A 16,652-nucleotide genomic window follows, 5' to 3' on the forward strand; every position below is an offset into this window, starting at 1 on the left:
TTGTTTGCTGGAAGATAAGACAGGCACAGTGCTCCCTTCTCAGGAGAGGTCGTGCTAGAGGATCCAGGTGTTTTCAACCCTATAGAGGAGAGTCTCTCCAGCGGACCCGGCCCTTCGGAAGGTCTCAGTCCTTTCATCATCAGCAACCCAGATGAGGCACAGGCTCGGGTGGTGGACTCTCCCGTCCCTCCCAATGAAGTTTTGCCGACCTACCCCTGGGAACAGGAGATAGGGAGTTGCCTCTCTCTCTCTTATCAGAGGTGGGTCAAGATCACATCTGATGGGTCCTGGAGGTGATATGCGATGGAGTTTTGCAGTATTCCTCGGGACGTATTCATGGAATCTCCCTCTCCCTGCAGAAGAAACAGGCAGTGGGGAGGGTACATCGGCAAGGCTTCTCAGTCTGAGGGCTGTGGTTCCGGTGCCCATGTCTCAAGAAAATGAGGCATTATTCCATTTATTTCATTGTGCTGAAGGAGGGCTCCTTTCATCCCATACTGGACCTCAAAGGTATCAACTGTCATCTGCAAGAGAAGCATTTTCCTATGGAAACCTTGCGTTTGGTGATTATGACTGTGCAGTTGGTGGAATTTCTGACCTCACTGGATCTGTACGAGGCGTATCTCCACATTCCAATCCGATTAGTGCATCAATGCTTACTACGGTTCTCAGTTCTGGGAACCAGTTTTGGGTGATGCCGTTTGGTCTGACCACCACTCCACAAACCTTTTCCAAGGTCATGGTGGTAGTTGCGGCGACCTTGAGAAAGGATGGAATCTTAGTGCACCTGTATTTGGATGACTGGCTGATTTGCAACTAGTCGCTGGAGGAGAGCCTCCTGGTAGTTTGCAAGGTGATTTCCCTGTTGCAGGAGCTTGGCTGGGTGGCGAACTTAGCCAAGAGCAGTCTTTAGCCTACCCAATTGCTGGAATACCTGGGTGTTCGGTTCGATACGAATCAGGGTAAGGTGCTCCTGCTGGAAGCTTGAATTCAGAAGTTGATATGTCAACTCAGTCTGTTGTTGAACACTGTGCGTCCGAATGTATCATCTTACCTGCAGGTTCTTGGCTTAATGGCAGTGATCCTGGAGGTGCTACCATGGGCAAGAGCACATATGTGTCCTCTTCAGTGTTCCCTGCTGTCTTGCTGGAATCTTCTGTCTCGGGACTGTTCAAATCATCTTCACCTGCCAATGGAGGTCTCATCCCAACTGCAGTGGTGACTGCAGGTGGATCATCTTCGAAAGGGAGTACCCCTGTCCCCACTGGACTGGCTGGTGCTGACAACAGATGCAAGACTCGTTGGTTGGGGAGCTCACTGTCAGGAGCTGACGGCACAAGGGCGCTGGAGTGCAGAAGAGTCTCTCTGGAACATCAATTGGCTGAAAGCCAGGGCCATCCGGTTAGTATATTTACGGTTCGGCGACAGCCTGCAAGGCCGATCAGTTTGCATAATGTCGGACAATGCAACGACCGTGGCTTACATCAGTAGCAGGGAGGTACCAAGAGCCAGCAGGTGTTGCTGGAAATAGATCAACTCATGGAATGGGTGGAGGTGCATCTCCAGATGATATCTGCATCTCCCATTACCGGCATAGATAATGTAAGAGCAGACTTTCGCAGCAGGGAGAGTCTGGACCCCAGGAGAATGGGTGTTGTCAGATGAGGCAACCTGATTCAAGATCGCTGGGATAATTCTGTTCCTGGATCTTTTGGCGATTCTATGCAATGTGAAGGTTACTCACTTTTTCAGCTGCAAAAGAGATCCAAAGTCATTGGGGATCAATGCCCTAATATAAGAGTGGCTGGAAGACAAGTTGCTATATGCCTTTCCACCATGGCCTCTGTTGGGCAGATTGATTCGAAAGCCCAGGTGACCGTGGTATGCAGATCTGTGAAGGCTGCTGGTGGATTTGGCTCTTCGACTTTCAGTGCAAAGGAACCTGTTGCAGCAGGGTCTTGTTCTTCATGAAGATCCGACTCAATTTTGTCTTACAAAATGGCCCTTGAAAGGGTTCGCTTGCTGAAAAGTGGATACTCTGCAGCAATGATTTCCACTTTGCTATGAGCTAGAAAGTTCTCCACTTCCTTGGCCTATATGTGAGTTTGTTTGAGACCTGGTGTGGGGATCGAGGTGCTCTTCCTTCCTTGGACAAGAATCTGCTTATTTTGGAATTTTTGCAGGCTGACTTGAATAAAGGCTTGGCTCTTAATTCCTTAAAGGTACAAGTTGCGGCTCTCGCCCATTTCAGGGGTCAGGTAAATGGTGGATCCTTGTTGGCTCATCCTGATGTGGCCTGTTTTCTGAAAGGAGTGAAACATCTTTGTTGTCCTTTGCAGTTTCTGGTGCCCTTATAGAGTCTTAATTTGGTCTTGGACTTTTTGGCAGGCCCTATGTTTAGACCACTACATACTCTGTCCTTGCGGTTGCTGACTTTGAAAACTGTGTTCCTTGTGGCAATTTGTTCAGCACGTAGGGTTTCCGAACTGCAGGCCTTGTCTTGCCGGGAGCCATTTCTCCAAGGGCGGTACGACTGTGTTTGTTCCTTCCTTTTTACCAAAGGTGGTCACTGAGTTTCACTTGAATCAGACCATCTCCATGCTGTCTGGATAGAGAGAGGGAAATGCAGAGGAGTATCATCTGTTGCGACCCGTGGATGTCGAGAGACATATTGTCAGGTATCTGGAAGTTACTGAGCCTTTGCAGAAATCGGATCCCCTGTTTGTTCTTCATGGCAGGCCTAGAGCCAGCCAGCCTTGTGGGCTACTGTAGCTCACTGGATTAAGGAGGTAGTCACGGCTGCATACATGGATGTTGGGTAGCAGTTACCTAGTCAGGTTCGGGCTCATTGCACTCAGGCTCAGGCAGTATCATGGGCAGAAGTTAGATTGTTTTCCTGTCTACATTTGCCAAGCTGCAGTGTGGTTCTCCTTACACACCTTTTCCAGGAATTATCGCCTGGATGTTCAGGCCCAGGAGGTCGTGGCCTTTGCGTGTGCGATTTTGTCTGGACTGTAGGCAGCCTCCCACCCTACTTGGGAGTAGCTTGGATACATCCCACTTGTTCTGGATTCATCTGACTGGACCATAAGAAATGAGAAATTACTACTTACCTGATAATTTCCTTTTTTTTAGGACAGTCAGATGAATGCAGCTTCCCTCCCTTGGCTGCCGTGTGGTTTCATATTGCTCCCCCTGTGTGCCTACATGTTACAGGGATTACTGGTAACTGTTCCTCCAGTTCCTAGACTAGTGTTAAGTTCTTATCTGAGCTCAGTGTTGCCTATTGGCTAAGTATTGACATGGTTATCTGTTTTAATCAAGTTTTTTGTTAGTCTGTCCACAGTTGCTTTTGAAGAGAATACTGGCGGGCTGAAGTCACTGCAGGGGTGTATGTACTGTGACGTCAGGTTGCTCCATCTCCATCTGCTGTTAGGGGAGCATAAACCTACTTGTTCTGGATTCATCTGACTGTCCTAAAGAAAAGGAAATTATCAGGTAAGTGGTCTTTTTTTTTTTTTTTTTTTGTTGATCTTCAAATTTTTTATCAATGTCTCATCCACAATGGGCACTCTTCATTGCTTTTGATGACTCTGTGCCTGTGAATGCTGAGGACATTGAGGAAAGGGTATCACATTTTTCTGCTCTCTGGAGCAAAGGCCAGTGAGGTGTAAGGTGACTACTGTCTTGTCCATCTCAGTCTATCTATGCAAGTTTGTCCAGCCATCAGAATCTGGCATCAGTCTGACTTCCATTTTACAACCTAGCATCAGAAATGGAGGGAATGGCTGTCTTTCTCTGTCCTTGTTTAGTATTGCAGTAAGTTAGACCTCTGTGAGTAAATTAGAATAATTTTGGCTGCCCCAGATGTCATTTTACAAAGTAAGCATATCTGTTAACTTTGTGCTGCTGACACTGGACTTAAAAGAATTATCTACATGTCATAAGTTTTTTAGAATCACTGGCCATGCTTTTTTAGTTTCTCACTTTTTTTTTTCCCTTGTGTATTTTTACCCTTAGACATACTGAAATTCAGCTCTGGGTAATAGCAAGAATTACCATAGTAGCACAATGATATGAATTTATGAAGGGAACTGTGAAAATATATATATATTATATCAAATTTTAGCTATATGTCGAACTTTGGAGGTGTAGGTTTTATTTTTGCTGTTTACTTTTCGTTTCCTCATCATCCAGCCAGACCTGTCCAGACACATGGGTTATGCTCCCCAGCCAACAGATGCAAACAGAAGAACTATCTTGCTGAAATCACTCCTTATAGAGTCCCATACTGCACTATTCTTATTATCACTCCTTGTTAAGTTCCCATACTGCCAGTATTCTGTCTTCAGCAGAGAAGGTAGGAAACATCTTGTGCTGTGGCTGAGTCCTGGTATAGGCTGGGCAAATAATTCTCTGGTGGTTGACCTGTTCCTGAGGTAACTAGTCCTGTGACTTCCTTCCCTGATGGAACTGCTCTAGTAGGTGACAGTCTTTGACTCCTTTCCCCCTGTTGAGCTATCCTTGCAGCCAGAGGGGGCTTTCTTGAAAGCATCCTCTTTCAAGATAACTGTGAAATCCCTCCTCCCTCCCCACCATTTTTATTCCTCATCTCTTTACTTCTGGGAGTCGAGACTTCCTCCCTCCTTTAAAAAAAAAAAAAAAAAAAAAAAGGGATTTTTCAGTGCAGTTCCTTGAACCAGACTTTCTTATCTGGTGCTGACTCGGAGGCAGGAAACCAAGAGGTTTTGATTTATTTTTGGTGGTATGGTTAAGGCAGAGAAAATGAGTTGGTAATATCTGTCTTTTTTGAATGTGGGAAAAGTTTTGCTCTGTATTGCATTTGGAGGACATCGATCCTTGGGAGAAGGAAATCTGTGCTGTCCTTGTGAAGGAGGAAAAGGATTAGAGTGGGAGTGGTCACAGCTGAGGGTGATTGTGACTTCGGGGGGGGGGGGGTTCTACATCGGTGGGGCCGCCTGGTCAGTCAGTTCCTGCTGGTGCTTCAGCAGCTGTGGCAAAATGGTGGCCATTTTGGATTCACGGGAGGGAATTTTCAGGGAATACGAGCATTGTTCCGTGTGTCCTGTGAAGCTGGATGCAGGCTTGATTCCCTTGGGGGTGGTCAGGGCTCCTCTTGCTTTTGCCTGCATTTTCAGAGCCGAATCCTTTTTGGTCTACCCTGTCATCAGAGTTCTTAAAGTGTTTGGCCAGGCTTTTTGTTTGGGGTAGAGTGTGGCCCCCTTCCAGTTCTTCCACCACACAAGTATCTCATTCAGGACAGTCTGCAGTTCTGTTAAAAAGAAACCAAGGAAGCAGATGTTGGAGGAGGAGTTTGAGGATAAATCTTTGGAATCTGAGACTTTGTTAGAGGACTTTAAGGATTCAAAGCCTTACGATTCAGATGAGGAACTTATGAAGGGGAATGTTCTCCCAAGTAAGACAGTAACTCACCGGTGTTGCATCTTTTGCATAAGGATGAGTTGTCTTCGTTGATATCTGTCCTTGAGTACTATACATATTGTAGAGAAGAAAGGAGAAGTTAATGTTAATTTGTATGAGGATTCAATTATGGAGGGTTTACAGAAACCCTTAACTCTTTCCCATTGATAGGTCCATTAAAGAGTTGGTTTCTGGAGAAAGGGCTTGCCTGAAGCTAGTTTTAAGGGTAGTATGGCTATGTCCAAGCTATATACCCTAGCTGTGCAAGAGTTTGAGAAAGTTGGTGTTCCTAAAGAGGACTTGCTTTTTTGTGCTATGACTAAATGAGGCACTATTCCAATCTAGGGTGGTGTGTGCCCCAGGATGCTCAGGATAGAATCTGTTAAGCGTGCATTTGAAGCTACAGGTAGCAGTGTGTTGTGGCGTTGTGGCTAGATCAGGATTGCATCTATTTCAGTGAGAACAGGAGGCAGCCTTGGAAGAGGCCTCCTATTCTCACTGAGATAGATTGAGAATAGAAACAAGAGCAGCTTTTCTGGCTGAAGTCTCTTTATGATTTGGTAAGAGCAGCAGCTCAGAGTATGGCTTCTATTGTAGCAGTAAAGCTTTTTTTTTTTTTATATTCCGCTTTTTGGTTCTTCAGAGCGGATTACATTCAGGTACTGTATTTCCCTATCCCCAGAGGGTTTACAGTATGTTTGTACCTGCGGCAATGGGGAGGCTAAAGTGACTTGCCCAAGGTCACAAGGAGCTCAGGAGCGGATTCTGGGAAAATAGTGGCCCGGGGGATTTTTCTCCATACTGGCCCATGGGTACCCAATTACACATACAATTTGGTGAGTCACCAAATATAGAATAAAGGGACCATAAAATATACACAGAAATGCACAGATAAACTGAACTGGAAATCACAACAAGTTAGACTGTATATAATACAGCAATGGAAAAACAGAAAATACCATCATTCCTCATAAAACATCAAACAACAAAATCAAGAGCTATAAAACATCACAATAGGAAAATCATACTAAAATATATATATTTCAAAACTGCTGATGAATAGAACCTCCAGTAATTTAACTCAGGGAAATTTTCAAAAATTTGTATATAACACCAATAAAATATTTCAAAAAGAGCAGACATCAAATAACACCCAATAATTAAAACTAATAAAGATTTTAAAAAGCCCCTGCTGTCCCCTTCTGTGGGAGCTCTTGATTTCCAAGCACCCTGATATTGTCGAGGATTAGGAGGTTATCCTCTCTCTCTCTCACACATACACTGTCACATACATACACATTCATGCTCTTATATCCACCATAACCTCTCGCTCTCGCTGACACACTCTCAGGCTCTGAGACACTCTCTCCCCCTCCGCACACAAACTCTTACTCCCTTGGATTTTCTCGTGCACACTCGTGCTCTCACACTCACTGGCTCCCTCACATACACACACACACACACTGACCCCCAGGCAGGCTCCCATTCATTTTCACACCGCTCCCTCCCCGTCCCCCGGGCGTGCGCACAGATCCCCGGGCAGGCGCCCGTGCATTCACACACCTACGCCCCCAGGCAGACTCCCATTCATACACGTGCACACCCTAAAGGCAGACCCCCTCTTTCTTTTGCCAGCAACCTCGGAACCTCTCTCATTCCTCTGCTGCCACTGTCACTGCTGCCACATGGCTATTGGGGAGGTGTCGATTGCTGCTACTGGCACTGAAGCCCATTCTGCTGCCTCCTCTGTGCAGGCCCCGTGGGCTTCCACTTTCTCCATGCTGATCTCATACATTGTGAGATCCGCATAGAGAAAGTGCTATTCTTGCACATTCCCAAAGATTACATGTGCCAATCACTAAAAAGTAATTTTTTTTATTTTTTTTTTAGCTTTGCTGTCTGATCTTAGTTTTCTAATTGTTTGGTCACAGGCTTTTTTTTCCACCTTCCCTTTCTTATTTTTTTTGTCAATTCCTTTTATATTGTCTTTTTTTCTATTTCTTTTCTCTCCATCTTCTTCCCTCAAACACACAATCAGGTTCTCACTGTCACATGCTGTCTCTCATACAATCATTCATACACACAGTCTCTCACTGGCACATGCTGTCTGACTCTCAGACACCCAGGCTCTCTCTCGCTCCCATGTGCTGTCTTGCTCGGGCACAGGCTCTCACTGTCACATGCTGTCTCTCTCTCACGCACACACACACAGGCTCTCACATGCTGTCTTTGCAAACATTCAGGTCCTCACTCTCACACACACAATCTCTCAACTCATCTCATACACACAAAGACATACACACTCTACAGACCCTCAGCCTCTCTCTCACCTCTGGGCCTCCTCTTCTCGGGCCGCAGCGGCCCTATTACCGGGCCTCTTCCTCTTCTCGGGCTTCGCTGCTCCTCTTCTGCACACGCTGATGCTCCTCCTCCTTCCTGCCCATGCGGCTCCGGCAACGTTTACTTCCGGGGCCGCACAGGCAGGAAGGAGGAGGAGCATCAGCGCGTTTAAACACGATCTTTTTCTTTGGGCCATGGTGGCGTGATCCTCACCACAGCCCTGCCCATTTGCCTGTCGCAGCACCGCATGAGCCTCCCTGCGCCCGGGGGCATTGGCTCCCCTCGGGATACCACTGCTCGCGGCGGCCCAGGCCTAGTGCTTCCAGCGGCCCTGCCCGCAGGTTTCTCTTTGGGCCACAGCACCAGCAGACCCTCTTCTTGTCTTTGGCCGGGAAGTTTAAAAAAAAAAAAATCACGTGATGGGAGCAACCGGCCCACCGGGGGATGCCCGATCCCCCCGATAGGCCAATCCGCCCCTGAGCAGCAATGGGATTTGAACCTTGGCTTCCCTGGTTCATAGCCTATTGCTCTAACCACTAGGCTACTCCTCCACTACATAATTGGTTGGTGGATTTTCTTTATAATTTTCAGTTGATTGTTTCCCTTTCAGGCAAGCTTCTTTTTGGAGAGGATCTAGAGAGGTTTGTAAAGGTTTTGGGGGGGGGGGGGGGGGAATCTAAGGCTCCTAGGTTACCAGAAGATAAGCCCAAGGGGACTGCTAGGTTCTCTGTTTCTAGGAGTCTGTTTCAGGACTCGAAACTGAAAAGATCAAGCAGGTCGTATAGTCAATAGAGATCTGGACTTTATAGTAGGTTTCAGACTTTTCATCCCAATACAAAAGGGGGTAAAGACGCAGTTTCAAATGGTGCTTCGGGCACCCGGAGTTCGAAATGAAAATTTGAGGACCCATCCTTTGTGCAAGAAATAGGAGGCTGATTGTCAGCCTTTTATCCGACATAAGTCCAAATTGTCATATCAGTGGGTTCCAGCTCTGTTTCAGACACTGTTATGACATCCTCTTGCCATACCACTCAGAAAGTGGAAGCAGTACGAGAGACTATTGATCAGCTTTAACAGTTAGTAGTGGTAGTTCCTGCTCTGGCTCTGCAGAAGGACCTGGGCGGGTATTCTATTTACTTAAGAGTACCAAAGAGGGGATGGTACCTGTTATCCAATTTTGGATCTGAAAGGGGTTAACAAAGTTTTGAAGGTTTCACATTTCAAAATGGAGACCTTGTGGTTGATTATGATAGAGGTAAGACAAAGTGAGTTCCTTTCTTCTTTGGAGCTGATGGACGTGTATTTGCATATTCCGATATGGGAGTATCATCAAAAGTATCTGTTTTGCAATTCTGGGAGACCACTTCCAGTTTCATGCCCTACCTTTTGGCCTGGCCATTGCACTAAGAGCTTTTTCCAAGTTTATGGTAGTAGTGGCAGCTGCAGTCTGATGTGAAGGTATTCTGATGCATCAGTATCTGGACGATTGGTTGATTCGGGCAGTGACATCTCAGAAGAGCCAGGCAGCTGCCACCAGAGTGCTGTATTTCCTGCAGGAGCTAGACTGGGTGGTGAATTTCACCAAAAGCAAATTATATCCATTCCAGTCCTTAGAATATGTAGCAGCATGGTTCTACATGAGTCTAGGAGAAGTGTTTTTTGACAAAAGAGAGGATATTAAAGTAAAAGAGTCAAGTGAGAGCCCTGTTAGGTACTCAAAAGTCCCACATCTTGGGAGTATCAGCAGGTACTGGGATCCATGGCAGCCACGTTGGATCTCGTTCCTTGGGAGAGGGATCATATGCATTCCTTACAGATGGCCTTGTTATCCAGGTGGTCCCCTCAGTCTCAGAATTATTCCTAGAGGCTGGTATTGCTGACCTAGACAAGGAGCAATCTGGATTGGTGATTGAGTCCCAAGAACCTAGAAGTGGGAGAGGATCTCTACTCCCCTGTATGGATTACGATGATGACCAATGCCAGTCTGGTAGATTGGATATTGCCAGGGTCAAGGATGGCATGGATTCTGGAAGGGAGCAAATGGTCGATCAGTTGCTTGGAAATGAGAGCCATAAAATTGGCACTCCTACATTTCGATCCTCTTTTGAAGGTGCAGGCGGTAAGAATCCTTTCAGCCATTGCAAGATCAGTGACATATGTCAGTCATCGGGGGGGGGACGGGACCAAGAGTCCCTAAGTGTCTCTGGAGGCAAATTGTTTAATGAAATGGGTGCAGAGAAAAATGTGTGGATTATCTTGGCAATCCACATAGTAGGAGTAGAAAATGTACAAGTGAATTTTCTCAGCCAGAACTTTCTGGATCTAGAAGAATGGTCTCTGTCAGAGGAGGCATGCTTGCTGATAGTGAGCAGAAGGGGAAAGCCAGTAATGGATTTGATGCTTTCCAACAGCAACACCAAAGGGAGGATTCTTTTCAGTCAAAGAAAAGGTGGTGATTCATCAGTGTTGGATCCCCTGTTTCAGAAATGGCAAGAACATGGTCTTCTCAATGTGTTTCTGCCGTGGGTAGAGTGGTGCAGAGAATTGTCAAGCATAGAGTTCTTGTAATACTAATTGCTCCAGACTGGTTTGCGGATATAATAAGGATGTTAGAAAGGGAATCCTTGGTGTTTCCTCTAGCCAGAAATCTACTGTACCAGGGACATGTTTTTCATGAGGATCCAGATCAGTTTTGTCTTATGGCTTGCCTCTTGAGAAGGGATAGTTTAGTAAAGAGAGGTTACTTTTAGGGCTTGTGAATACTCTCCTGAAAGCAAGGAAAATGTCTTCTTCCTTGGCATATGTCTGGGCTTGGTGCACCTTTGAGATTTGGTGCACAGATAGAGGAGAGTCTGTCAGGAAGGTATTTCTAGCTTCCATCCTGTAATTTTTTCAGAAGGTTTGAATAAGGGGTTAGCCCTAAATTCCCTGAAAGTACAGATAGCTTTTGTTTATTATAGGGGGTGCCTGGGTGGCAGATCCTTGTCTTCTCATCCAGAGATATTGCATTTTCTAATAGGGGTGAAGCATTTTTTTTTCATCTCCCCCTGCCCTCCCCTCCATCCCTATGAAACCTTTGGTCCCTCTTGGGATTTAAATTTGATTTTGAAACTTTACTGGTCAGCCGTTTGAACTATTGAGAGAAGCATCAATCAAGCTACTCTAAAGGTGGTGTTTTTCATAACAGTTTCTTCAGCTAGACATGTATCCGAGCTTCAGACTTTTTCTTGTAGAGAACCTTTTCTGAGCTTTACAAATGAGGCAGTTTATATTTACACAGTAGCTTCTTTTCTTTCCAAAGTGGTGTCTTCCTTTCCTCTTAATTAGATGGTGTGTCTGTCTTCCTTTTGAAGGGAGTCATGTAGGGGAGACTATTGTCACTTACATTATTTGGATGTAAAGAGGATTTTATTGAGGTAATTGAAGGTGACTAATTATTTCAGAAAATCTATCTCTTTGTTCTTTTTAATGGTCCTTGAAGAGGTGAGACTGTTTCACATCAATAACTCAATGGATCAAAGAGGTCATAACTGTGGCTTACATTGACAAAGGTCTTCTGCATCCCAAAAGGCTGAGGGCCCATTCCATCATTGTGCAGGCTGTATCTTGGTTGGAGCTTTACTTGGCTTCACCTCTAGACATTTGCAAGGCAGCAATGTGGTTTTCATTGCATTTTTTTCTAAGCATTATCATCTGGATATCCAAGCCAGGGAAGAAGCTGCCTTTGTTTCAGATGTTTTTAGAATGGGGTTGGTAGAGTCCTGCCCAGTGGAGAGGTAGTTTGGGTAATTCCCATGTTTCTGGACTGGTATGACTGAATGATGAATGAAATTGGAGCTTACCTGAATTTCCTTTCCTTTAATACAGCCAGACCAGTCCAAGACCTCCCTATCTGCCAACTTATTGCTTTCTGACTTATTAGTGTTATGACCTTTTTGGAAATCAGAAGAACATGTTTGTATACTTAGTTAGGTCTCGTTTGGGATCCTCACAGATAAGGAGCTTTGGAGGTTTTGTCTTTAGTGCCCAGCAATCCTATCTTTGTTCGTCAGAATTCTTGTTCTCTGGAAGCCCCTCTGGTTGTAGGCTAAAGGGTTTTGTTTTAAAAAGTTTTCTGTTAGTGTGTTACATAGAATACTAGTAAGCTGAGTGCAGCATGGGACCCCATAAGGAATGATGTCAGCAAGCTAGGTATTCTTTGTCTCCATCTGCTGGCTGGGGACTATAACCCATGTATCTGGATTTGTCTGGCTGTATTCAAGGAAAGGAAATGATCAGATAAGCACTAATTTTACCTTATTTTACCTCCTATGGTTTCTTTCTGTTTTCTCATTCAGTGCTCATCATGGACCAATTGCAGTCACTAGTAGATTCCTATTTTTTTCCACAATATTTAATGCTAACCTATTATCAAAACCCTCCATCCAGTCTTCCATGACTCTGGGCAGGTTGCAGTTTCCCTCTGTTTCAATCCATTCTATGAATGTGATGGCTGAAGAAAGAGCCAGTAAGGATTTTGTGGTTGAGCATGAAAGATTTTTGAATTATATTGGTCTCGATTGAGGGGATAAGACTTAGTGGCCTTGGGCACAGTCATAATACACATTTTAAACAATCCTGCATCAGAGTTTTCTGATAAAGGAAACTCACAGTATGAAGTTAAACCCACTCCTTGAGGACTTAGTTTTTTGTCATGTTACTTTTCTGGACTGGAAAATGGCATGTTGCAAATTAAGCCCCTAAAACTGCAATTTATTAGTTCTAAAAATCTCATCTCTTTTGAGGAAATAGGAGTAAATGTGTGTAGTAAGAAGTGCATAGTGACTGGCCTTGCAATTCTTAATTTCTATGATTCCTTAGTAATGAAATGTCAGGTAAGTAGTGTGATTATATATGGCATTTTTATTCATTTTTTTTCTATTTAAATTCCTCCATCTCTTTTCATTTTTTTTTTTTTAGCTTGAGACAGAGCCTTCTCGTCACTACTATCTTGACCAGTGGGAGCAGTCCCTCGGCCTTGGTTCCTCTAATCGCCCCATTTTGCCCTCATCTGACTCTCTCCGACAGGTAGCATGACCTTGCATGCTGCAGTCAGCGAACCACTCCACTGGTTTAAATGCACACGGGATGTTCTGCAGGAGGTGGCTGGGGTTGTGTGTTTATTGAAGATAAATGCATTTTAGCTTAAGCATGAATGAGAGAATCTCATATGCACATTTATGAAAATTTAAGTATTTTATTCTTTTGGAGTAATCCATATTTCTGTTCATAATGCACTCTCCTTCTGCTCTGTTATAATTCACTTCATCTTCCTTATTGACCATATTATACTAGCTTAAATCTATTGCATAGATATTTTTTAGAAAAAAAAAAAAGCTTTAAATCGGGGAAAAATGTCATACATATTCTTTTATTATTTGTATAGAGCCATGGAAATAGGTTGTAGAAACTAATTTTGCTTCTGTCTGTAGAAAATCCATGTTTCTTAGCCTCCAGTCAGATGAATCCAGAACAAGTGGGTTATGCACCTTTACCAGCAGATGGAGACAGCGCAAACTGATGTCACTGCAGGGGTATATATATTGTGACATCAACCTGCCAGTATTCTCCATCTCCAGCAGATACTGGACATGCATCTCCCTTCTGGGGATTGCTTCATTTTGAAAAAGGAGAATTAAGGATATTACATTCGCCCTGTTCTCCTGCTGTGATACCAAAAGATAGCTCCCCCAGTTGAGAATTCCTGAGGTGATTTTCGTGGTCCCTCAGATGAGTGTCTTGGTTTGGTAACTGGTTCGGTAACTACTTAAACAGCTGAAAAGCAGCGGGTGCAGGAAGCTGAGTGGGGCGGTGACGGCATATGCCCTCTCCCCCCACAGCTGGAGACCGTCTCTGTGCTTAGCCAGGTAAGGCTGAGCTCAGGTAAGTGTTATAGAGATGTAAAAGGAGGCTTTTGTAGCATAGGGCTTCCTCCTTCCAGTCTCTGTGCTCAGCTTGCCATTCTGACGTTTGTCCCGCTTCGTGGGAGGTCGAGGGATGTGGGTAGCGTGGTGGGTTGAGCAGCCTCTCAAGGCTAGGCCCTGCTGTGAGGATTTTCACTGCGGGCTGCATGGTAGGCTGCAACAGCGTTTTGCACGCTTTCTAAGGCTGTCCTCTGTGGGCCTGTTGGTTCGACATGTGCATCTAGCTGTGTATTCGGGTTGTGTGTCCAGTATTTGGACGCTTAGTTGGGCCTTGTATTCAGTGCATCTAAGTTAAGCAGTGCCTTAGGTGACTGCAAGCTTACCTGTGCGCACAAGTTTTCTTGTGCGTTTAAATTGTTACGATGCCTAGGTGTTGGGACGCCTGATTTTTGGACACCTAGGTTGGATGCCTAGGGTTTTTATTGAGATATAAAAAAAAAACTAAAGCTAAACACATGCCTCCGGCTGCTGCTCAAGCGCTCTGTTGGCCATAATGGTGCCTATGCCTAAGTAGCCTAAGCACCTTTCTGTTTGCACTGCCTGTCATCTTCGGGCATCTCAGCACTGTTTGGAGGCTCAGGGAGAATTATCCTCCTCTAATTTCACTAAGCCTGATTCTTCCCAGCTGGATATAGGCCTGGGTCAAAATGGTTCAGGTGGTGCGCCTGAATTTGGAACTCCCCTAACTAGTTCCTTAGCAGGGGATGGTTGCTCATTGAGTATGCCTCAAGTGCCTCTAGGATTGAATGCTCCTTCTTTTTCATGGGTAGAGCTTTTTCGAGATTGCAGTCCTTTAACAAGGTGCAATCTTCAGCCCTTTCTAACACTCCTAGAGCATATTTGTAGGTAGGATCCTTACTGGGACTTACTGTTAAGCACCAGAGTACTCCTAGAACGGCAGGACTTCCTGATAGAGATCCAGATGTCACGGATGATGCCAATACTGACTCTCTTGCAGATGGTGAAATTCCTCCAGGATTAGAGCCGTATGGAACTATGCTATGGTTCTTTCATCGAGATGAACCAGCTCTGATTTCAAAGACCTTGAAAATGCTCAGAGTTCCTGGGGCAGATGCTGTGTCTGAGCTGAAGAGATGGAGGCCATTCAAAAATTGATTGATCTTGAGTGGGGTGCCCCAAAGGCTAAATTCAAAGTGGGTTGGGTTTTGGAAGGCCTGTACCTTCTGGATCTAGTGGCAACAGAGTTTACATTTTCCGAAGGTAGCTGCACTTGTGTGTGCAGCCTCCAAGTGGACCCATATTCCTGTGGAAGGAGGAGTGGCCTTGAAGGATGTGCATGATAGGACTGAGACTATCCTTAAACTAGCATTGATGCAGTGGCAATGTTCTTGCAGATCGCTTCTTGTTCCCTGGTGGCTAGCTTTTGTTTGCTTCTCTCCTAGGAGGTCAATGGCTCTGGGGTGAATTCCAGGGCAGTTATGGAGCCAGCTACTGCCTTTTTGGCATATGCGGCCTGTGATTTGGTCCACTCTTCAGTCAGAGGAGTAGGTTCCATAGTAGCGGATAGGCATCAGTTGTGGCTGAGAAATTGGTCTGCCAATGCAACTTGCAAGGCTAATCTCACCAAATTACCCTTTAAAGGCTTGTTCTTACTTGGGAGCAAGTTAGAGAAACTGGCCTGTAAGTGGGGTGAATCTCCAGTTCCTCTTTTGCCAGAGGAGAAGGAGCAGACGCCACGCTCTTTTATCATGAGAGGCCGTACTAGAGGATCCAGGTATTTTCATCCTTATAGAGGAACAACCCCTCAGAGGAAGTGACCTTTTGGTAGGTCTCAGTCCTTTCATCCCTGACAGCTAAGAAAGGGCGTAGGATCAGGTAGTGGAACCTCCCGAACCTCCCAATGAAAGGTTTACTGCCCCATCCCCAGGAACAGGAGATGAAGGATGCATATCTCTCGCTCTTCTATCAGAGGTGGATGAGCTCACATCGGATCATGGGTCCTGAAGGTGATATGGGAAGGCTACGCACTGGAGTTTTGCAGTGTTCCTCAGGACGTGATCATGATATCTCCTCCCACACAGATGAAGCAGGCAGTGGAAACTGCATTGGCAAGGTTCCTCAGTCTGAGGGTTGTGATTCCAGTGCCCTCATGTCAAGGAAATATGGGTCAATATTCCATTTATTTCATTGTGCCCAAGAAGGGAGGGCTCCTTTCATCCCACCCTGGATCTCAAAGGCGTCAGCCGTCATCTGCGGGTGATGCATTTTTGCGTGGAATCATTGCGCTCGGTAATAATGAACATTCAGTTGGGGGAATTTCTGACCTCTTTGGCTCTGTCCGAAGAGTATCTTCATATTCCCATCTGACTAGAGCATCAATGCTTTCTGCAGTTCGCAGATCTGGGCCACCATTATCAGTTTCGGGCCCTGCCCTTTGGGCTGGCCACCGCCCCAAGGATGTTTTCCAAGGTAATGGTGCTAGTGGGGGCAGAATTGAGAAAGGATGGGATCCTCATACAGTTGTATTTGGACAACTGGCTGATTCGAGCCAAACCCTTGGAATAGAGCTGCAGAGTGACTTGCAAGGTGATCTCCCTTTTGCAGGAGCTCGACTGGGTGGTGAACCTGGCCAAGAGCAGCCTTAAGCCTGATCAGTCATTGGAATACCTTGGGGTTTGGTTCTCCATGAAGCAGGGCAAGGTTTTCCAGCCAGAAGATCGAATTCAGAAGTTTATGACACAGCTATGTCTATTGTTGAACTCTCTGTGCTCAACTTTATGGTCTTATCTGCAAGTACTTAGCTTAATGGCAGCGGCCCTAGAAGTGGTCCCATGGGCGAGGGCGCGTATGCATCCTCTTCAGTGCTCCCTGCTGTCTCGGGGGAACCTGCAGTATCTAACTATTCAATTCAGCTCCTTATGCTGATGGAAGTCTCCTTTCAACTGC

The 16,652-nt window shown here is 45.4% G+C and overlaps 1 protein-coding gene across 20 annotated transcripts in view; it reads left to right on the forward strand.

Moving 5' to 3' along the window:
- The window catches only part of MICAL3 (microtubule associated monooxygenase, calponin and LIM domain containing 3), a 756,715-nt gene that overhangs the window by 413,047 nt on the left and 327,016 nt on the right, over nucleotides 1–16,652 (forward strand). For 14 of the 20 annotated variants that reach the window (XM_029599822.1, XM_029599821.1, XM_029599828.1 and 11 more), the window contains one exon: nucleotides 12,742–12,849. The exons of the other annotated variants lie outside the window; for them this stretch is intronic. In XM_029599822.1, coding sequence (XP_029455682.1) covers nucleotides 12,742–12,849 — 108 coding nt within the window. The remainder of the gene's footprint in view (nucleotides 1–12,741; nucleotides 12,850–16,652) is intronic. 20 annotated transcript variants of the gene reach the window in all.

This window comes from Rhinatrema bivittatum, chromosome 4, assembly GCF_901001135.1.
Source record: "Rhinatrema bivittatum chromosome 4, aRhiBiv1.1, whole genome shotgun sequence".
In the NCBI taxonomy this organism is placed as follows: domain Eukaryota; kingdom Metazoa; phylum Chordata; class Amphibia; order Gymnophiona; family Rhinatrematidae; genus Rhinatrema; species Rhinatrema bivittatum.